The 21,158-nt window shown below is 52.6% G+C and overlaps 3 protein-coding genes across 5 annotated transcripts; all 3 read left to right on the top strand.

Moving 5' to 3' along the window:
* Positions 1 to 3,894: 3,894 nt before the first annotated feature.
* Positions 3,895 to 21,058, top strand: VAMP8 (vesicle associated membrane protein 8). The gene is made up of 6 exons (XM_073791186.1): positions 3,895 to 4,049; positions 5,379 to 5,537; positions 6,960 to 9,838; positions 19,966 to 20,096; positions 20,280 to 20,389; positions 20,916 to 21,058. The coding sequence occupies exons 1-3, from the start codon at positions 4,047 to 4,049 to the stop codon at positions 7,098 to 7,100; spliced, it is 303 nt and encodes a 100-aa protein (XP_073647287.1). The 5' UTR covers positions 3,895 to 4,046; the 3' UTR covers positions 7,101 to 9,838; positions 19,966 to 20,096; positions 20,280 to 20,389; positions 20,916 to 21,058.
* Positions 9,741 to 16,845, top strand: VAMP5 (vesicle associated membrane protein 5). Its single transcript, XM_033838799.2, has 3 exons — positions 9,741 to 9,838; positions 15,767 to 15,904; positions 16,380 to 16,845. Exons 1-3 carry the CDS (start codon positions 9,836 to 9,838, stop codon positions 16,587 to 16,589), a joined length of 351 nt encoding a protein of 116 aa, XP_033694690.1. The 5' UTR covers positions 9,741 to 9,835; the 3' UTR covers positions 16,590 to 16,845.
* Positions 18,219 to 21,058, top strand: RNF181 (ring finger protein 181). 3 transcript variants are annotated; one of them, XM_033838796.2, is made up of 5 exons: positions 18,219 to 18,904; positions 19,966 to 20,096; positions 20,280 to 20,389; positions 20,540 to 20,647; positions 20,916 to 21,058. In XM_033838796.2, exons 1-5 carry the CDS (start codon positions 18,819 to 18,821, stop codon positions 20,973 to 20,975), a joined length of 495 nt encoding a protein of 164 aa, XP_033694687.1. In that variant the 5' UTR covers positions 18,219 to 18,818; the 3' UTR covers positions 20,976 to 21,058. The 3 variants fall into 3 exon arrangements, with proteins under 3 accessions (XP_033694687.1, XP_033694688.1, XP_033694689.1); XM_033838797.2 differs by having other exon boundaries at positions 18,748 to 18,904; positions 20,573 to 20,647; XM_033838798.2 differs by lacking the exon at positions 20,540 to 20,647 and having other exon boundaries at positions 18,748 to 18,904.
* Positions 21,059 to 21,158: the final 100 nt, after the last annotated feature.

Below are 21,158 nucleotides of genomic sequence, written 5' to 3'. Positions count from 1 at the left end.
CCTGAGAGGTACAGGAGTCAACTGCCCCCTTGGGCCATAAATGAGACTGGGATATATGCCAGTGTACCACAAAGTTTGCCTGGTTGCTTTGCAGGATGTTCATATTCCTTTTCCCCTATTTTCTCATTCCATTTGTTCTATTAGTCTCCTTTTTCATTTGTAATGTGCTTTAGCAGAAATATATACCCATACCATTTAATCCTGATAATAACCCCGCAAAATAGCTTTCATTCTTATTCCCATTTTGCAGATGAGGAAACCAAAACTCCCAGAGGGAACCTTGCCTAAGACAGCACAACCAGGGAGCCATAGAGCTGATGCCCAAATCTTCTGATCACGCAGGGACTGAGAACACTCTTCATCACACCCCAATTGCTTCTTTGGTTGCAACTCCTACCATGTAGCATCTTTTCCTTACAAAGTGACTGACACTCCCCTTCTCCTGGGACAGAGCCTTCCTTGACTGTAAAGGAATCAGTGACTTTTGTTCTCTTGTTCCCTGACCACAGCACCATTTCTGCTCATAGAGTATTGTTTGGTGCCTTACTGAATGTCTCACCTTGTGAGGGTGTTAGCCAGATGGTCTTTTTTCCTTCTTCATTTTCTTCTTTTTTTTGGCCATGCCTTGCGGCTTGTGGGATCTCTGTTCCCTAACCAGGGTTTGAACCTGGGCCACAGTAGTGAAAGCCCAGAATCCTAACCACTAGGCCAACAGGGAACTTCCCAGATGGTCTTCTGACAAAGGGTAACATTGTAATGTTTGTACAGGTGAGGCCAAGCCTGTGGCAATTCTCTATGGTGAAGATGAGGACAGACAGGTCACAGGCCCAACTGTGGGCACTTCGGAATCTCCCTGATGGTTGCTGGGTCTAGGCCAAGGGTCATCTCCCTCAGGGACACCCGTGTATGTCCAAGGCTTGCAGTGGCATACCAGACCCCAGTAACTCCTCAGCTGTTGGAACTCTCCTTCCCTCCCTGGGAATCCTCTGTCATTTCCTCCTGCTCCCCACAAACTTCCTACTCTGACCCTTTGTTTCTTGGCACCCCTCATGTTCTCTTAACCACCAATTCACTTAGCATCTGGAATTCTTAGTAATAGTAATCACAAAGGCACCATTTACTGAGGGTTTTTAAAGTACCAGGCATAGACAGTGGAGGTAACTGAGGCTTAGAGATGTTACATAAATCTGTCCAACGTCACATAAATATTAAGGTACATATCAGCATATCTAATAGAAATGTAATTTGAGCCACGTTGGTAATTAAAATTTTCTATTAGCCAAATTAAAAGAGAAAAGAAACAGGTGAAATTAATTTTATCAATATTTTTTTTTATTTAACAATATATCCTAAGTGTCTATCAACAGACCAATGGATAAAGAAGATGTGGTATATATATACAATGGAATACTACTCAGCCATAAAATAGAGTGAAATTTTGCCTTTTGCAACAACATGAGCGGACCTCAAGGGTATTATGCCTAGCGAAATAAGTCAGACAGAGGAAGACAAATACTGTCTGACAGGGGTCCCCAACCTCCGGTCCTTGGACTGGTACCAGTCCACATCCTGTTAGGAACCGGGCTGCACAGCAGGAGGTAAGCGGCAGACAAGTGAGTGAAGCTTCATCTGCTGCTCCCCACCACTCCCACCGCTCCCCACCGCTCCCATCGCTCCCCACCACTCCCACCACTCCCCATCGCTCCCCACTGCCCCCCACCGCTCCCCATCGCTCCCCACCACTCCCCATAGCTCCCCACCGCTCCCCATTGCTCCCCACCGCTCCCCATCGCTTGCATTACTGCCTGAACCATCCCTCCCACCCCTCCACACCCCTTCCGTGGAAAAATTGTCTTCCACGAAACCCATCCCTGGTGCCAAAAAGGCTGGGGACCCCTGCTGTATGATATCACTTACATGTGGAATCTAAAAAATACAACAAACTACTGAATATAACAAAAAAGAAGCAGACTCACAGATATAGAGGACAAACTAGTGGTTACCAGTGGGGAGAGCGAGGGGGAGTGGCAATTTAGGGGTAGGGGATTAAGAGGTGCAAGCTACTATGTATTTTATAATAGCTATAAATGTATTTTATAATACATTTTATAATATTTTATAAATAGCTATTTTTATAATATTTTATAATAGCTATATTTTATAATAGCTATATTTTATAGTAGCTTTTTTATAATAGAGCCTTTATAATAGCTATAAATGGAGTATAACCTTTAAAAATTGTGAATCACTATAGTGTACACCTGTAACTTATATAATATTGTACATCAACTATAACTCAATAAAAAAATAAGGCACTTGGGAATTCCCTGGCAGTCCAGTGATTAGGGCTCCGCCCTTCCACTGCAGGGGGCACGGATTCAATCCCTGGTGGGGGAACTAAGATCCCGCATGCCGTGTGGCCAAAAAAATAAATAAATAAAATAAAGCACGTTACAGATTTTTTTTAAAAGGGAAAAAAAAGATCCAAAACATTATTCCAACATGTCATCAATATATAAAATTACCAAAGAGATATTTATAGTCTTTCTCTCATAGTAAGTCTTTGAAATCTGCTGTGTGTTTTACTCTTACATCTCATCTCAGTTTAGACTAGCCACATATCACATGTTCAACAGCCATTTGTGGTCAGTGGCTACTGTATTGAACAATGAAAGTATAGATCAAGGGTTCTGAGCCACCTCCGCTTGGCTTCATTGTCGCCTTTCTAAGGATGGTGAGGAGTGGGGCAGCCACGTTCTCTGTGAAAGCAGACTGATCCTGTCCCCCAAAATTCAGGTCTGAAAAAGATAATAATCTGATCTAATTGGGAGTAAGATTTCATTATAAATGAGAATAAAGGGTCTCCAAATGCTACAGAGGTCCAAAATTTATTAGACTCTTTAAAAAAGCATTTGTCAGAGAAGCTGACATTTCCCTCTTGGAACTGGTACTTCTTCTGGGATGGGACAGGAATGTTTGTTCCTTTCTGCAGGTCCCTGTTATTGTTCTTTTATCTCCATAAACACTGTCCAGGAAAAGTGGATTTTCTCTGGCCTGGAGCCAGGTTGGTGGAAAAATCCTTTGCCCTGGGCCCTCTCTCTTGTCCATAGGGCAGTCGCATGACCCTTTCTGATGGGGCTCACCAACCGACGTGGTGGCCTCTGAAGGGACGTGCAGGATTGTTGAACTCTGGAAGGAAAGGAGGGTTGGTGAGCCATCATTCCCTGATTTGAGCAGTGGGCAGCCCTTTGTTCCAGGCACTGTACTAGGCACATGGCATGTGCTATCCTTTTACTCCTCACCACCACCCTATGAGGTTAAGCATCAGCACTTGCAAAACCCAGGCAGGTGAAAAGGTTCACTCAGTGTGCAGCTTTCCGACACCAGAGCCCAGGATTACAGCGTTCCAGACTCTGGGGGTTTCAATACTTTCTGCAATAAGACGGACATGGGAACAAGGGTTGTCCAGCAAGAAATGTTCATATCTGTGTTCTGTTTCCATGCGAACAAGGTCTGGCAGGGTGCTTAGGGTTGATTTCAGTCTCTAAGAATTGGGGGTGAGATACTCAGCACATAAAAAAAGGAGATGGGGGACTTCCCTGGCGGTCCAGTGGTTAAGTCTCCGCTCTTCCACTGCAGGGGCCACGGGTTCCATCTCTGGTCAGGGAACTAAGATCCCCGGCATGCCGCGTGGTGCAGCCAAAAAATAATAAAAATAAAAAAAGGAGACGGCTGCCCTTTCTATACCAGGAAACCTAGGAGGACTGCTTGATCTTTCTTTACTTGTTCCTGACAAGTTAGAAATGTGGTGCGGGGGAGCCCTGTCGCTTTAAGCCTAAGCCCTGGTTTCCCAGGAGACTTGGGAGGGCAGTGGAGTGCCCGCCTACCTGGGGAACCTGAGCGAGGTGTGGCCGGAGAGGCTCTGGAGGCGAGGTGGGCGGGGGCAGGCTGAAAGTTGGACAAGCAGGAAGTGAACCGACGGCTGCCCGAGAGGAAACAAGCTAGGCGAGAGTCCTGCTGCCGACAGGCCCGAGCCGCTCGGAAACATGGTGAGAGAGCGGGAAACTAAGAAGGGGCTGATTTCACGAGCAGCCAGAGGGGGCTGGGGGCTGGGGAGCAGCAAAGGAAAGCTGGTGGCAAAATCTGAGGGCTGGGCCAGCGCTGACTGTGACCTCTCTTCTTTGACAGCTGGGCTGCAAATAGGTCTGAGCTGCCCGGGCGGGTGTTCCTGCTCTTCTCTGCCCCCTCCCTCCCCTGAGCCCTGAGCTGGCCCGGAGTGGAGCTTCGGTGGGAGTGTGAGCTCCTAATTCATCTCCTCCTCCAGCCCTCCGGCCTTTGGCCTTCGGGTGTTGTGACATTCCTGGGCAGTGCCTCTGCTGTTCCCAGCGCAGATTCCAGCCCAGCGGCAGGAATCCCGCTCTGCCCCTCACTTTATCCCTGTACAGAAACCCAAAGAATTTGTCTCTCCGTCGAGTCCAAGGAAACTGCCCCCTCTCCATAAACATGAGGAAGAGAGCTGATGGTTTGTAAAAAAAAAAAAAAAAAGACAAGTTGCTTCTCTGTAATAATCTAGTTTGGACCCACGCCCCTGGCTTGTGTCTGGAAGTCTAGTGGGTCAGGGAGGGAGGAGCTTAGTAGTGTTTTTCCCTCCCTGTTCAAAAACCTTATCAGAAAGCCTGAGGATGAGGCATCAGCCAGGGAGGACTTGCCCTCCATTTCCCCCAACACCCAGGCTGCTGTCTGTATGTTTCATACTTGCTTAAGTAGGCAATGGCATGGTGCCTACGCGAGGACCTTAGTGGTGGGGAAAGCAGAAGTTTGTGGCCCAACGGCTGTCTCTCGCGGGGCCTTGTGAGGGACTTGGAGCCTGGTTGCCGTGGCTCAGGCTGCCCAGGAGGCCGGAGCAGCTCTCCAGCTGCTGTCTTGAAGAGAGGGCGGGTTAGGCTAGGGGAGGGTGGTCTGTGGGGGGAGGGGCACAGGCATTTTTAATGAGGACCGGTGGGATGTGGGAATTCACAGGTAATGGTGGGGCTGTGCCTTGTGAGGTGCTGGCTCAGCGGTCTCCTCTGACCCTCTCCGAGGAACAAGGAAGCAGTGGAGAGGGCTTTGGGGGTGTGCTTCTTGTCGTCTCACGTGCCCTGAAAACCCACAAAGAAGTTGGATCCAGTCTGTCTCCTAGCATGGCTCTCACCATCTGGGGCTTAAAAATGCATTTGTTTTTGATTACACAAGTACTACAAGGAAAACATTCTCTCTGCAAACAGTTCAAGCATTACAAAAAGCTAAGTCCACCTTAGGCCTCCGTCTCCTCCGGCCTCTGAGGCTGAGTCTCAGTCCCTCCGGCACTCGGCCTAATTAACCCCTGTGTGGCTGCCCAGGAGGAGGCCAGCGGTGGTGGAGGAGATGACCGTGTGCGAAACCTGCAGAGCGAAGTGGAGGGAGTCAAGAATATTATGACCCAGAATGTGGAGCGGATCCTGGCCCGGGGAGAAAACTTGGATCATCTCCGTAACAAGACAGAGGATCTGGAAGCCACAGTGAGATGATGGGGAGCCCAGTGGGGGCCAGGGGAAGAGGGGGGAGGAGGATTATTGGGGGCTTGAGGCTTGGTGGTCTTGGTGGCAGAATGATCAGGAGGGAAGTCTGCCTTTTTACCTGTGTTGGGAATTGATGTGAGCTGAATCCCCACTTCTGATTCTGCTCTACTCCACTGATTGGTACTGGGGTCCAGGGAATGGGTTCAAGGACTGGGGCTGGGGATGCGGGGGTGGACCCATGGAGACATTTTGTGAGACTGATGGATGGCTCAGTCAGCCTGTGCTGTCTTAGGCTTCTCTCCTATGAAATCGACTTTCACTTTGAAGGCTGCCCTTGACAATCATTTGGACCTGGCCTCCCCAGGACAAAAATATTGGCTCCAGAAAATCCTCTTAGGGCCTTTGGCCTTCCTCAGGAGTTATTAGGCAGGGGGTGGAAAACTGTTAGAGTTTTGCTGAGCCAGCTTTAAAAAGAAGCTGGGAAGAGGAGTAAAAGTCTTTGATCCCAGGATCCTCTGCTGGCTGAAGGCTGGAATAATATCTCCCACACATCTTGCTAGATCTCATTCTTCTCTCCCTCCAGCCAGAGGCTGAAGCCAGCTGCTCAGGGAGGGAGTAACTCTAAAGTTCAACAGAGGGCTGGAGACTTAAGATTCCGTGTCCACGGAGAGAGACTGGCCATGGCTTTCTGAGTCCTGTGTGTAATCTTGAGCATAGCTCATTTCACTCCCTGGGACTTAGTGTTTCTTTCCACAGCCCAGGCTGGGAAGCATGGCCCAGGGAAACAATTTCTCCAATTCAAGTTGGGAGAGGAAGAGCATTTTCCCTCAGTTCCAACCCCTGGACTGCCCTGGCCCCTCCTCCAGCTTCAGCGGTCCTCATGTGGCCAGAAGTTATGGAACCAGGGAGATGTGTCCACCTGGAGCCTGCACCCCTCAGCCCCAGTGTCTGCCCTCCCAAGGGTGGGTTGTGCTGCCAGTGTCACAACCCTGGGTGTGAGCATGCATCAGAGGCCCCTCAGTGTGCATGGCAGTGCGGTGGTAAGAAGAGAAGGGGGGAGACGCAAGAGGGAAGAGATATGGGAACATATGTATATGTATAACTGATTCACTTTGTTATAAAGCAGAAAATAACACACCATTGTAAAGCAATTATACCCCAATAAAGATGTTAAAAAAAAAAAAAAGAAGAGAAGGGGGCAGGCAGGGGACCAGAGGGAGCCCAAGGATTCTGAATTTGAATTGGTTCACCAGATGGTTGTGAAGGTACATTTGTCAAGGTAGGAGGACAGAACTAACTATTTTATTTAGCAGTCTGTTGCCTCAACGTAGCACTTAAGTGTTTAGATGTATGGCGTGTGGGTCTCGGTGTGCTCATCCCAGCGGCGGGAGGCACTGGGTGATTCTGCCTTATTCCCAACAGTCCGAGCACTTCAAGACCACATCGCAGAAGGTGGCTCGGAAGTTCTGGTGGAAGAATGTGAAGATGATCGTCCTCATCTGCGTGATTGTTTTTATCATCATCCTCTTCATCGTGCTCTTTGCCACGGGTGCCATCCCTTAAGTAACTTAGGGAACCCCTCCCACCCTGCCCTCTTCTTGGGGGGCAGCCTTCCATAGTGGGTGCCAAGAGGCGCCCTCTCTCCTGTCCTTCTCCACAGGGAATGATGCTCCATCCTCCCGCCCCTCATTCTGGGGCCCCTCTACCACACTGTCTGACCCAGGGAGCACCTTGGTCCCCAGAAGGAGAGAGCTGGACTGTGGCTGTGTTTCAGGGGTCCTCAGAGTTGGTTGGAGAGACCCAGAAGGGCCAGCACATGGCTGGGAAACTGATGGAACTGAGGGTGGCCAGTGGGCAATAAAGACCTTTCAGTATCCCTATGCATGTGAGGTACTTTCTCCCTTTCCATTTTGCCTTTGGCCCTTCCATTTCTTTTCTCCCTAAAGACGCCCTCTGGCAGAGATCCTCCCATTGGAGGCCCAAGCTGTTGGAGGAGTGGAGAGCATATGTTTGGAGAAGAAAGATGGAAACTCTCTGTCTTTTTTTATCTCCCCTTGTTCCATCATTGTCACTGGTCTCAAGAACAGGAATTTTCTGGAGGTCTTGGCGTATGGAAAATTCAAAACCTTCCCAGCATTTTAGGGTAGTATGTAAGACTTTTAAGTGTCCCCTCTGGGACTTGCCATTTCCTTTATTAGTTTTCTGCTGGAAGTGTTAGCCGAGACATGAAGCCTACCTGGGCATAGCATTTAGGAATCTGGTTAAGGGCCTCCCACCCCTCCCATCATTGCCATTTCTCTTTGGTGGCCCTGTTGTAGTCTTAGAGTGAGGGGGTTAGAGGAACTGAACTGCTTTTCCTTCTCTTGTGGTTCTGCGAGTTCTATTTGTCTTTTGTCTGCCCCTGTCCTTCTGGAACTTAGCAGGGCCTCTGGGTCTCAGCTGTCCTGAGGGGGTGAGCATCTCTCACCCGTGTCTCGTGGCTGGGCACAGTCAGTGTCACAGGACAGGGCCTATGGCCTTCCTTCCCCTCCATGGACAATGGACCTCTCTGTCTTTGGGCCTCCCTCCTCTCCACCAGGTTCCACCATCATTGTCACTCTTTCCAGTGCCCAGTGCGCCTTGGTTTGGGGGAAGGGTTTATGTCATCTCTGTCCCTATTTCCCCCATAGGCTTTCCAGAATTGAAAAGAACCTGATTTGGGGAGGGAATCTGGAAGGGGCGGGGTTGGGAAACAGGACTGGGGACTAGTACTGGCAAGTCAGGTTCTAGAATCATGCTCCGGGGACTTCCCTGGCGGTCCAGTGGTTAAGACTCCACACTTCCAGTGCAGGAGGCGTGGGTTTGATCCCTGGTTGGGGAATTAGGATCCCACATGCCACGCAGTGCAGCCAAAAAAAAAAAAAAAGAATCATGCCCCGAAAACTAGGAAGGCAGGAAAGCACAGAAGAGACCCTGGGGGCAGACTTTGTCAGGACCCTGTCCATCCTCTCTCTTCTCAGTCCACTCCTGGACTCGAGGTCCAAGCAACTGGGGTGATTGGGACCTAGTCCGTCCAGGCCGGGGGTGGGGTCTGTGCTCACATGGGGCTCAACATGGGAGAGGGAAGCCCCCAACCCCCTTCCTCAAGAGGGGCCACCTTTGAGATGTTGGGATGGTATGTGCTGGGATAGAGAACAGGTGGCTGGCGGCTTCTCTGCAGCAGTGAAAGGGCAGGCTGAGGATGGATAGACTCAGCTCAGGAAGGCTCTGGACAGGTTAGACACACCGGCCTCCCTCATCCTCCAGCTGAGGAAGGGGGTCATATCAGGACAGGGCTGCACTTGCCCACGTGGTGAAGGGGAAAGAAAGAAAAAGCTAGAGCTAGCACCTTCTCCATGGGGGTCTGTTTTCTCTTTTTGGGGGGAGGTACGCGGGCCTCTCACTGTTGTGGCCTCTCCCGTTGCGGAGCACAGGCTCCGGACGCGCAGGCTCAGTGGCCATGGCTCACGGGCCTAGCCGCTCCACAGCATGTGGGATCTTCCCGGACCGGGGCACGAACCTGTGTCCCCTGCATTGGCAGGCAGATTCTCAACCACTGTGCTGGCAGGCAGACTCTCAACCACTGTGCCACCAGGGAAGCCCTGTTTTCTCTTTTAATTGAGGTGAAATTCGCAAAACATACAATTGACCGTTTTAAAATGTACCCTCCAGTGGCAGGTAGTGCACTCATGATATTTATTGTGAATAAACTTTATTTAGTTTCAAAACTTTGGCGTGGTCGGTTTCTGGTTATGGGTGAGTTGCACTCACCAAGGTGGCAAAGACCCTGTCCAGCTGTTCACTGCGTTTCCTGCGCCTAGCACAGTGCAGGACAATGGCGCTCCTACAGGTGCTTGTTGAATGAATAAATGATTCCTCCCCAGATCAACCCGGTCTACCTGAGCTGGGATGCAGTTCCAGAGAGGATTCCCTGAGCCCGTTCCAGAACCCACTCCACTGGGACCATTTCATAGACTGGGGTCCCGAGTTGCAGACCAGGCACCACGCTGATTGGGCGGAGGCCCCACTTCACCAGGCTGGGGAGTCATCCCGAGCCGGGCGCCGGCGGCCCGGGGAGAGGTGCCGAACCGGGACCCCGGGAGCCATCGCCGGCCGCTTCTGATTTGACTGATTTGACTTGGTTTCGGTCGCCGCTCCCAGAAGGCTCGCCCCCCGCCCCCGCCAGGCAGGCCCCGCCCCGCCCTCCGCTTCCTCCCAGATCCCTGGCACTGCGGCCGCTCGGGCAGAGGAGCCGGAGCGGAGAGGCAGCGGCGGCGGCGATGGTGAGGGCCCGGGGCCGGGGCAGAGGGCGAGCGTGGAGGGGTGCGAGGCATGAGTCCGAAGTCCAAGGGGTGGGGGCGTCCTTCGGGACGGCGCCCGGAAGCAGGACCGGGGCCGGACCCTCAGCTCGTCGCGCGCATCGCGGGAGGGAAAGGGCGGCGTGCGAGGGTCCCGACTGCCCAGCGCCGAGTGAGCTGGACTCCGGCTTCCCACTTGCCGGGGCCAAGCGGTTACGAGCACCAGCTTCGGAGTCAGACTCCGGGCTGAGATCCTGGTGGTGGCCACTTACCCGCTCTGTGACCCCGGGCAAGTCACTTAGCTTCCCTGAGCCTCTTTTTCCGCATCGTGAAGTGGGGTCAGCGATACCCGCCTTGCTGGGTCCTTAGGGGGTTAGAGGAGGTACAATGGCAGAGACCTGCCTGGCCCTCAGAACCTGCTCCTGAGAAGCGGTGGGTAATATGGTGACCTCTTCAGCCCTTCCTGGTGCTGTGAGGACACAAGTCTGGCCCAGGGGTTGGAAACCTGAGCCGATGGGGTGGTTGAAGCCAGTCCTGTGGCAGGATGTTGGAGGGCAAACTCCTTCCCCTGGGGACAGAGTAAGTAAGATGTTTACTATAAAAGTTCCACTGAAGTTATCAGAGTGTGGCATAGCCTGACTCCCTTCTAAGCCGTACCTAGGGACACATTCTGAGTTGAGTCATCCCCCGCTCCTGCTGTAGACTCTGGCCTCTGTCCCCACTTGTCATTTCCAGGCAAAGGTGTCAGGAGCAGTTGGTGCCAGTCACTTCTCCCCTCCCCTGGAATTCCTGGGGAAGTTGTGCCCGGCAGGAAGCAGGCTTGGTGCTTTAAGATTCTGCCATGGAGGGACTTTCCTGGGGATCCAGTGGTTAAAACTCTGCCCTCCCAATGCAGGGGGCGCAGGTTCGATCCTTGGTCAGGGAACTAAGATCCCACATGGCACGACCAAAAAGAAAAAAAAAAAAGATACTGCCATAAAAAAAAAAAAAAGATTCTGCCATGGAAAAGGCAGCAGAGGTGTGATGGATGTGGATGTGGCCTGGCTGGGGGTCGAGATGCCTGGATGGCCTCATCTCCAGGGAACTGGAGGCAGGAAGAGGAAGCGGGGCAGGAAGGTAGCACTGAGCTCTAAGGCCAGGCCAGGAAACTGAGGGAGGCCCAGGGAATGGGACGGAGCCCAGAGCCCACTTCCCAGCGTGCAGAGCAAGGAATCAGGCAGGGTTAGGATGGGCTTGCGGCTGGGCCTTAGCACTTGTTGAGAAGAGGAAACTCTTGAAATGAAGGCTGAGGCTGTGATAATTTACTGGGGGTTACTGGGAAACTCTGGGACTCTCACAGGTTCATCTGAGGCAAGTAGTGGATCTGAGCCTGGGGACTGATCTCTCTCTCCCAACCATCTCCTAGCCCCTTCCCTCTGTTTTTTCTCTTATTCCTGCCCCTTTGTCCACCCCCAGCACTCTCCCTTCCTTCTTCCCATCCGCCTTCCCTACCTGGTCCTTCTTGCTTTCCCTTCTTTTCTCCTCTTTTCTGATTCATTCAGTTAACAAGTGTTTCTTGGGCATTTCCTTTGTGTCAGTCACGGGAACTGGTATAGGGGATAGAGTAGGAACAAAATAGTGATGGGAAAAATAGAAATTGAATGGGTAATGAATTCATTCATCCTGTAGATGGTCCTCACTCATGCTCTGTGCCAAGCATTTGGGTTTTGAGCCACAGGCCTCCCTCATATGCACACAAGTTGAGTTGGCAGCATCAAACTTGATGAGTCTTTAGCCAGCCAGCTAAAGCATTCGACCTCCCTTTACCCGCATCCAGTTTAACACAGGGGTTAAGAATGTGATCCTTGGAGACTAAGTGTATTCAACTCCCAGATCTTCTACTCACTGGCTCCGTGACCTTGGATGGGTGATTTAACCCCTCCGAGCCTCAGTTTCGTATAAAACTGGGGTGAGAGTACTTTCCTCAGTGGATTGTCATGAGGCTTCAATGAGAAAGTGAACAAAGAGCTAGCAGCACAGTTCTCAGCTCAGAATACGTGCTCATCGAGTGGGAGCTAATTATTACTGTCAAGAGGTAAAACCTTCTCAACAGCCTGTAGCGCCTGATGGAAATAAAATAGATATAGGTTATCAAAGGCCCATGTCAAGTTTTATATTTAGGTTAGAAACGATTAAGTGCACAAGGTGGCAACAGGGAAGAGCTTGCTTGGCTGTGTATTTTGTAAAAATATTTAAGAGGTTTTATTGACCACAGGTGTGGTTCCTGGGATCTGACAGCTAAAAAAAAACCTAAGGAAACTTGGGCTACCGCAATAATAGCTATTATTTATTGAGCATTTAGTATGTGTCAGGACTTGTGCTAAGCACTTTATTTATAACATGCCACATGCCTTAGCTAATGTTATGGGAGATATTATTGTCACCACTTTATAGATGAGGAAGCAGAGGGGTCAGAAAGGTCCTATCCCCAGTCTTTAGTCACTCAGCTGGTGAGTGGCAGAGGCAGGATTTGAAGGAACCCAGGGCTGTAATGCAGAGCCCGGCTCTTAGGCTCTGAGCTCAGGCGAGCGCTGACCCAGGAAGGAGGTGATACACCAGGTCGCTGCCCGGGTCCCTCTGAAGATGACAACAGTGACAGCTGGGGTAGGGTTTCGTAGGCACTAATCAGGAAAGAGGGGAGACAGGAGAGTTTGGACAGGGAGGTTTTTAAGAGCTTTCTTTTCAGAGAAACCAGCTGTATTTGGCCTGGAAAAACCCGAGAAGAGATCTGAGAACTGAAGGAGGGGTATTCTGCACACCGGGTAACAGTCTGTCGATTTCCTGTGTAACTACCATCCTCCGTCTGCCAACAATGCTGCCCCTACCCAAGCTCGGAAGTGCCTCTCACCCTCCCTTCCTCTCTCACCCACCCTTCCTCTCTTGCCCTCCGTTCCTCCCGGCCCCCCAGCCTGGGGACCTCTCCACGTACCCTTGCAGGTAGCATTTCTACATGCCTTCTGGTGGCCTCTGGCCTGAATTATCTCACTTTCGTTCATGCCAGTCTACCACCAACAGAGAAAGTTTCCTGACGCCCCTCCAGGCTCAGAAACCTACATAAGCTCTTGATCCATCCCTCCCTCCATGGAAGCTTCCTCATCTTGACTTTTACCCTCTGCCAGGTCCGTCACTGTCCAGAGTGTGTCTCTGTTTGCCTGTGGCCGTAGTCTCCACCACGTGCCCCCCGCCCCCATCCCCGGTCCCTCTTGGTTCTCAGGAATCACCTGTCTGTGGGCGGCTCAACACTCGCTATTTGTATCTCATGGGGCAAACTCATTACTCTTCTCTAACTGTATCATACACACTTCTTTCCCCCAGCCTATAGCGATCTTTTCAAGAACCGGCCCAACTCATTCTGAAAATATTTTCCACGCATCCACGGTGTGCCAGGCGCTATGCTGAGTTCTATGTGGCAGGATGCAGCGTGGCCGTCCTCCGGTCTCTTACCTCCTTCCACACCCGCAGTTCTTTATTTGAATCACCGTGCCAGCAGAGACCCGTGCATACAGTGTCCTTTTTCCTCTGGTTGAGGGGGGCCAAGGAGGGCTAGAGACTTGAGCCTCAGGCCTCTGTGTTCCCTGGAACGAATGTGTTCTTTTAGGCCTGGGCCCATCTGGGCTCCAGACAGGCCTGGCTTCTCAGTGGCGGAAGGAGGCTACAGCTTGCAGTGGGAGGCACAGCCAGCTCTCCTGAAGAATGTGACCCAACATCACCCCATGTTGGAGAATAAGATGACAACAGCTGTAGCATTTAGGTTAGAAAAAAATGATATGTAACATCCCACCAGTCTCTAGCAGTGATTCTCATTTTTTTTTTTTTTTTCTTTGTGGTACGCGGGCCTCTCACTGTTGTGGCCTCTCCCGTTGCGGAGCACAGGCTCTGGACACGCAGGCTCAGCGGCCATGGCTCACGGGCCCAGCCGCTCCGCGGCATGTGGGATCTTCCCGGACCAGGGCACGAACCCGTGTCCCCCGCATTGGCAGGCGGACTCTGAACCACTGCGCCACCAGGGAAGCCCTGATTCTCATTTTTGAATCTTGGTCCATTCCCAGGTTTTTGCCTTGGACTATTTGAATGTGAGAGACTCCAAGTAATGGAGACTTGTTGAATAATTTAGTCGTCATAATAGTGGTGATGGTGGTTGACTCAGGAAAACTCAAGAGATGGGTACAACTTCCCTGCTTTCTTCATAATGCTTCCTTGTTCCCCAGCTACTGCTTCCCCCAGCCCATGAGTGTACCGCTCTGTCGTGGTTTGCCGGCCCCCTCTCAAAATGGGTTGCTTTTCTAGCTCATGAGTAAATATTGACCTACTTGGGTTTCAGATGCCTGCCCCTTGAAACTCCTGCTGGGCTAGATAAACACACTGGAATAACAAACTTGAGAATGACAGTTGCATTTGGATAAGTTATAATGCAATTGGCTCACTCATTGAGTCCTTGTAGATGGTCAGCATTGTGCTGGCCTCCTGGGCCTCCAGGCTGGTGGCAGACAAAGGCAGAGCACTGGCCCCTGCCCTCCCCCTGGGAGCTTGTGGTCCAGTTGGGGAGATAGGATTCATATACTGGGAATGCTTGGAGGTTACATGCAAGGCAGCTGCAGGGATCCTGAACGGGGATTCTTCACTGAGTAGGAGGTGGCCCTCTGTGACCACCAGATCCCTTCCCTTTCTCTGGTTTTAAGTGGAATTCAGTCAAGTGCCAAAATGTCTTGCCGCAGACAATGGGCAATATAGTCTGGCAGGAAAGGGAGCCTGGCCCATGCTCTGTGGGGAGGAGATGAGAACAGGGTTGGGCTCTGGGGGACAGGGCTGGAGGAGGGAGTTCCTGTGGTTTGTTAGTCCCCTGGGATTCATCTCCCGACGTGTCCCTGGACCTCCAGCTCTCACCAGGGCCTCGTGCCCTGGGTCTCTCCCAGTTGCATGTATCCAAAGCCCAGCTTCTTTCTTGCTTGTGATCCATGTGTTCTTCCTCTTCCTGGCCTCTCCCCCAGCTTGGACCCTGCATCTCCCTTCCCAGTCCTCTGAAATGAGCTGGGTTCTTTTGTCAGGTGAGGCTGCTGCCCAGGCTGGGAAATCCAAGAGCTGGTCTCTCCTGTGTGAGTTGGATCCCAGTGAAGATCCTGGCTAGCTGGAAAGCTGGAGGCCAGAGGCCAGGAAGGCCGAGGCTCCCAGGCAGACAGCGAATGAATCGACTTTGAGCATTGATGTGGGAGCAGGGTCAGGCCAGGAGGCAGAACTGGCTTGACCAGTCAGAGGCTGGAGGAAGGAGGGGAGCGAAATCTGATCTCAGTTTTTGTGTGTGTGTGTGTGTGTGTGTGTGTGTGTGTGTATGTGTGTGTGTGTGTGTGTGTGTCTGTGGGGTTAGGCAGAGGCTATAACGTGTGGTGATCCAAAATTATCTGTCTAGCTCAGTGGGCTGGATCTCCTCCCTGTCTGGCTCTGGCCAAGTAGCTTGGTTCTGTGTTCTTTGCTGCCTCCTTAGGCCAGTGGGAAGCCACAGGGCAGGTGCACAGTAGGTTGAGGCCGTCCTAGAGCAGGTGAGCCAAGTGTCTGCTTTTTGGGAGGGTGGGTCCTGGGAAGGTCCCATCCTCAGGCAACTTAGAGGAAGCGAAGATGCTGGAAGTCAAGGCAGACCTAGGACCTGCCTTGATGGGCAAGGGGAGGAGCCAAATGTGAGCCGTACACACCCAAGAGGCCAGCCCTTCCCTCTGCACATATCAGACCCTTACATGAAAGGCGCTGTTCCCCTTACTCATACACTGCGCAAGCACGTGCGCGCGCCCTTGCCCAGTGGGGCAAGGAGGCCACTAGGTCTCAGGACCAGATGAGGGCCAGGCAGGGGCCTCATGTAGCCCTGACCTTGGGCTTGGTGTCCAGGCAGGGAAAGAGTTGGAGCAGTGCCAGCGGCAGGCGGATGAGGTGACAGAAATCATGCTCAACAACTTCGACAAGGTCCTGGAGCGCGACGGGAAGCTGGCGGAGCTGGAACAGCGTTCAGACCAACTCCTGGACATGGTGTGAGGCCTGGAGAAGCAGGGAGGGGGAGGGAGAGGCTAGGAGGGGCCCTCAGAGGGAGCTCTCAGGCTGTGCTCAGGGTCTCCCGGCTGGCTGTTGGTAGGGCCTGAGGCTCACCCAAGGTGTGGGGACTGTGGGTTTCTTGAAGCATCCCTAGCCTAGCTGTGCAATGGGTGGGGAGGTCTCATGAAGTACGAAGGCCTTGGTTTGAAGCTGTGGATCTTCCTAAAGGTTGAAGACTGGCATAGTTAACTGGGCGGGAGCCTGTAGGCCTGTGAGTCAAGGGCTACACCAGTGTGGGAGACCAGGAGTCAGGCTGGGAGGGTCCCAGGGCAGGCTGCGTAGAGAAAGGGAGCTGACAGGTTGGGGAGGCTGCGGGAGGAGACTAGGCCTTGTCGGGGTTGGGTTGGAAGGAGCTGGTCCAGGGCTCTGGGGAAACCACTAACTCCTACCCTGTGTCTGGGGGTGTCCACAGAGCTCCGCCTTCAGCAAGACAACCAAGACTCTGGCCCAGAAGAAGCGCTGGGAGAATGTCCGTTGCCGGATCTACTTGGGGCTGGTAGTAGGCGCTGGTGTGCTCATCCTCCTGATTGTGTTGTTGGCCATGTTTCTCCCACAAAGCAGCAAGGGCAGCAGTGCCCCACAGGCCCAGGATGCAGGTGCTGCCTCAGGGCCTGGGGAATGACACAGCTGGGCCTGGAAAAGAGGCCGAATAGCCACACTGGTCGGTTCTGGTCTTCAGAGAACCCTGGAGTTTGCTCCCTTCTGAGCCACCCCAGTGAGCGTGGAAGGGCAGCAGCAATTTGTGCACCTTTGTTACTTCCTATTACACCAGAGACTGGCCCTTGAGGGCAACCTGATGCGCTGGCCATGCCAGGGCAGCCCCACCTGGAGCTTAGTAAAAGCTGCTGTCGGGTTAAAAGCTGCTGTTTGGTTAAAAACTGGTGTATGTGTGTCTGTGTGTGTTTGAAGGTCTTCAGATTGGTTCATCCTGCCCTGCCTCCACCCCTGGGGCTGCTTGGAAAACAGGACTCCCAAGGACTCCAGCCTTGGGAGATGGCCCTTCTCCCTTCTCAACTTGATCCAACCCTACAGACAGATCCTTCTGGGGTGCATGTGTAAAGACACAACAGCCCCCAAACCAGACCCTTCAACCAGTGCCCTCCAAGTCTGTTTCCCTGAGAATGAAATCTGTTATTTTTCTGAGTCTTGGGATGTTCAGAGGACCCATGGGACTCCAGATAGGAGGACAAAGAGGAAAGCACTTCCAGATCTTTATATCACAAGGCTCTCACCTTCAGAGAGACTTTTCCCCTTGAGCACCTCTGCTCCAATTTCTCCCTCAAACTTTACACCAGATCACAGGTGGGGTAGGTGGCAGGAAAGGGAAAGGGCTTCCTTCTATGGTGCTGTAATGCAGAGTCACAAAGTTTGCCCTGTGGGAAAGAATTGGGGCTTTTCAAAGGGCCAGGGAGGCAGTGCCTTCAGGGCACCAAGTAAGATCGTTGGGTAAAGGCCAGGGAAGAAGGAAAGGCCCTACCAAGACCTGGGAAACAGGGCAGCCACTGCCTGAACTCCTTAACTGCATGTCAAACTCAAGAGCGGGTGGGAAGGGGAATTCAGGGTCAAGTGTGCAACAGAAACAGTTCCTTGTTAGGTGGAGTGAGGGCTACTGACGGAGAAACAAGAACAAACCATCGAGTTGTGTGGAGCTGTACCCGCACAGAGCGTGTTACTTTCGCTAGGCTCACCACCATCTGCCTTTCCCGGGGAAGATGGAGGCAAGCACCCGGTGCTGCACTTAGGTGTGCAACACTACTAAGAGGCCCTGTGAATGTGGACTTGGGTTTTACATATGTAACAAGGGATAATGACCCTGAGGAGTATTTATACCCTATGTACAATTTCTCTCAATGTAATGGTTCTAGATGCCAACTAAATGCTAACTATTGTCCAAATCATTTAGTGCAGTCATTCTCAACCTTGCCTCACATCAGAATCACCGATAGAGCTTATTAAAAAAATACCACTCCCAGGCCTAGATCAGTTAAATCAGAATCTTTGAGGCTAAGTATCAGACACGGTTTTTTTTTTTTTTTTCCCTAAAGCTGCAACCCCGCCTCTTCTCTCTCCAGGAGATTCATGGGTGGCCAGGGATGCAAACCACTTGTTCAATTCAAGCCACTGGTTTTACAGAAGCTGGGGGAGAAGTTGAGCAATGGGCTAAAGGTCACACAGATAGTTCCATGAGCTGGTAAGGCCCTAGATTCCCCTGCAGGGATCGTCCTCCTCTCGGTTGGGGAGGCTGCCCCACCCTTTATTATTGTGCCTAACACAGAAGAAATGAGCAGGGAATTTTTGTTTGTTTTGCGGGAGTCGTGGAGGAGTGAAGCGCCAAGTCCTGAACAAATTAGATGCAGAAGTGCCCGGCGAGGCCGCGACAGAGCAGCGGGAAGCACCCTGACACCAGGCCTTTCTAGGCTCGCAGAACCATGATCCCTGGGCCAGGGCCTCCCTCCGTCTCTGAGAGACCTCTAACATCTGTCCTGCCGAGACTCTCTGAGCCGCAGAGCGGATGAAGGACCCCTACAGCCCAGAGCCTTGGTTTTTCAGGGCTCTAGGGACGCGAGCCACACGTCCCTCCCACGAACCTACTCTAGGCTGGGACTGCAAGACGAAAATTTTCTGACCAGCCCCGGCCCCTGCCATTGGTTTCAGCCTTTGGTCACCTGACTTAATTGAGCCAATGAAAGGTGAGAAAATTAATACTTCCGCTTTCCCTGAGGCGAAAGAGCCACTGTGCCCGCCTTTCGGATGCTATGATTGGTCACCCTCCCTCAACTCGCCAGTTTATTGGCCAGCACCGCGAGGCTGAGGTGCAGCGGGGTCTGAGGGCAGTGTCAGGCCCGCTGCCATGGCGTCTTATTTCGATGAACACGACTGCGAGCCGTTGCACTCCGAGCAGGATGCTCGGACCAACATGCTGCTGGAGCTCGCCAGGTGGGTGCGCGGGGCTGGGAGGTAGGGCTCACGCAGCAGGTTACTGGGCTGAAGCTGGCTGGAGAAGGCGGATTATCTGGGGCAGTAGATTCAGAGGAGGACGGATAAATAATCTGGAGAGTTAGTTCCACAGTGAGATTCGGGGGAAGTCGATCATTTGGATCGTCCTTGGAGGGGCCCGGGCAAGGGGGTTCTGGAAAAGACGAGCTGGCGAGTCGGGGGAGTCGGGGCCGCAGGGCAGTGGGGCTCTAGGAGATTCTGGAATAGGCGGGTCATGGGGGCGGGGTAGGGGCCGTGTGGCTGTGAGTGGGCATATTCGTTAGGAACTCCAAGCATGGAAGCCACACTGCCACTTGGAATCTGGCTTTACCAGGTCATTCCTGCGTGGCCTGGGAAACTTCTCTGAGCTGTTGTCTCATGTGTAAAATGGGAATAAACAGCCTGCGTGCTTGGGGTTGTCTGATGGCAGCTGTAAGCCATTTCCCGCTGTGCTTTTTACGTAGTGAGCACTACTGAGGGGTAGCTATTAGTACTAGTAGCTGGGCAGAGTACTTATCTGTTAATGCTTAGTGGACTGCGGGGGCAATGAGAAAGTGTGGGGTTTTTTGTGTTTTGGCTATGCTGGGTCTTCGTTGCTTCACACGGGCTTTCTCTAGTTGTAGCGAGCGTGGGCTACTTTGCGGTGCGCGGGCTTCTCATTGCGGTGGCGTCTCTTGTTGCAGAGCATGGGCTCTAGGCGCAAGGGCTTCAGTAGTTGCAGCACGCGGGCTCAGTAGTTGTGGCACGTGCGCTTACTAGTTGCAGCACGCGGGCTCTAGAGCGCACAGGCTTCAGTAGTTGTGGCACACAGGCTCAGTAGTTGCAGCTCGTGGGCTCTAGAGCGCGGGCTCAGTAGTTGTGGTGCACGGGCTTAGTTCCCCTTCAGCATGTGGGATCTTCCTGGACCAGGGATCAAACCCGTGTCCCCTGCATTGGCAGGTGGATTCTTAACCACTGGACCACCAGGGAAGCCCCAAAAGTATGATTTTTCTTTGGTTCTGACTTTGGATTCTTCTTCCCAGGTCCCTTTTCAATAGGATGGACTTCGAAGACTTGGGGTTGGTAGTAGATTGGGATCACCACCTGCCTCCACCTGCTGCCAAGACTGCAGTTGAGAACCTCCCCAGGACAGTCATCAGGGGCTCTCAGGCTGGTGAGAACACTAATTCTTTCCACTATTTGGGTCAGGTCTGCCAGACCCACCCCCTCTGGAAGCCAGACTATGGTCTGGCCCTTCAGTTTTCCAGGCCAGGTTGGGGCAAGAAGTGTCCTTCAGGAATGGGAGCTGGGAGGTAGGGCCTATAGCAGCTCTCCTGATTAGCACTCTCTCCTCAAGAGCTCAAGTGCCCCGTGTGTCTTTTGGAATTTGAGGAGGAGGAGACTGCCATTGAGATGCCTTGCCATCACCTCTTCCACTCCAACTGCATTCTGCCCTGGCTGAGCAAGGTACTGCTTCCTTTTTCCCAGCCCTCACCCTGCCCTGGGCCCAGTTCTCAAGCCGCTTTCTGTTTATGGACTGCTGGGGGGATCAGAGACGGGAGAGGGATAGGGCTGGGATTTGGGAGCCGGAGACGGTTTTTAGCTTATCAAGACCAGACCTGGGCTCGTACACTGCACTGCTTTTCCCAGACAAATTCCTGCCCCCTGTGCCGCCACGAGCTGCCCACTGATGATGACACTTATGAGGAGTATAGACGAGATAAGGTAGGGGGCTGGGTAAGTGGAGTGGGTGGTGACGGGGCTCCCTGAGTCCGTCCTTGATGCGCTCGTTCCCCACCTCAGCAAGCCTGAGTAGGCCTCATGGTCCCTGACTCTGGCGGCCTTCCCAGTGATTTTAGTGAGGGGCAAGAGCCTTGGCATCGCAGGTGCCCAGGGCCTGAGAACAGTGAGCCAGTCCCACGGTGGCTGCCCTGTCCCTTCACCCACAGGCCTCGGGGTACGGCCCCTGCCCAGTGCACCCTCTTTCCTTCAGGCTCGCAAGCAGCAGCAGAAGCACCGACTCGAGAACCTCCATGGAGCCATGTACACATGAGGTGGCTGGGACGGCACACCAGTCCTCCTCCACAACACCTTCCTCGTCTGCCTCGGATTCTCATTAAAAGTTTCTTTACCCATCCTGCCGCTCCATTGCTCACAGGCCTGGGCAGGGACTCTGTACCCTCCAGTGGGTCTCTACTGCTATGGGGGAAGGTGGTCCTGAACCGTAGAAGGTACC

Source organism: Tursiops truncatus, chromosome 14, assembly GCF_011762595.2.
Source record: "Tursiops truncatus isolate mTurTru1 chromosome 14, mTurTru1.mat.Y, whole genome shotgun sequence".
Taxonomy (NCBI): Eukaryota; Metazoa; Chordata; class Mammalia; order Artiodactyla; family Delphinidae; genus Tursiops; species Tursiops truncatus.
Note: the sequence above shows the minus strand (reverse complement) of the source record. Positions and strands in the feature narration are given on the sequence as shown.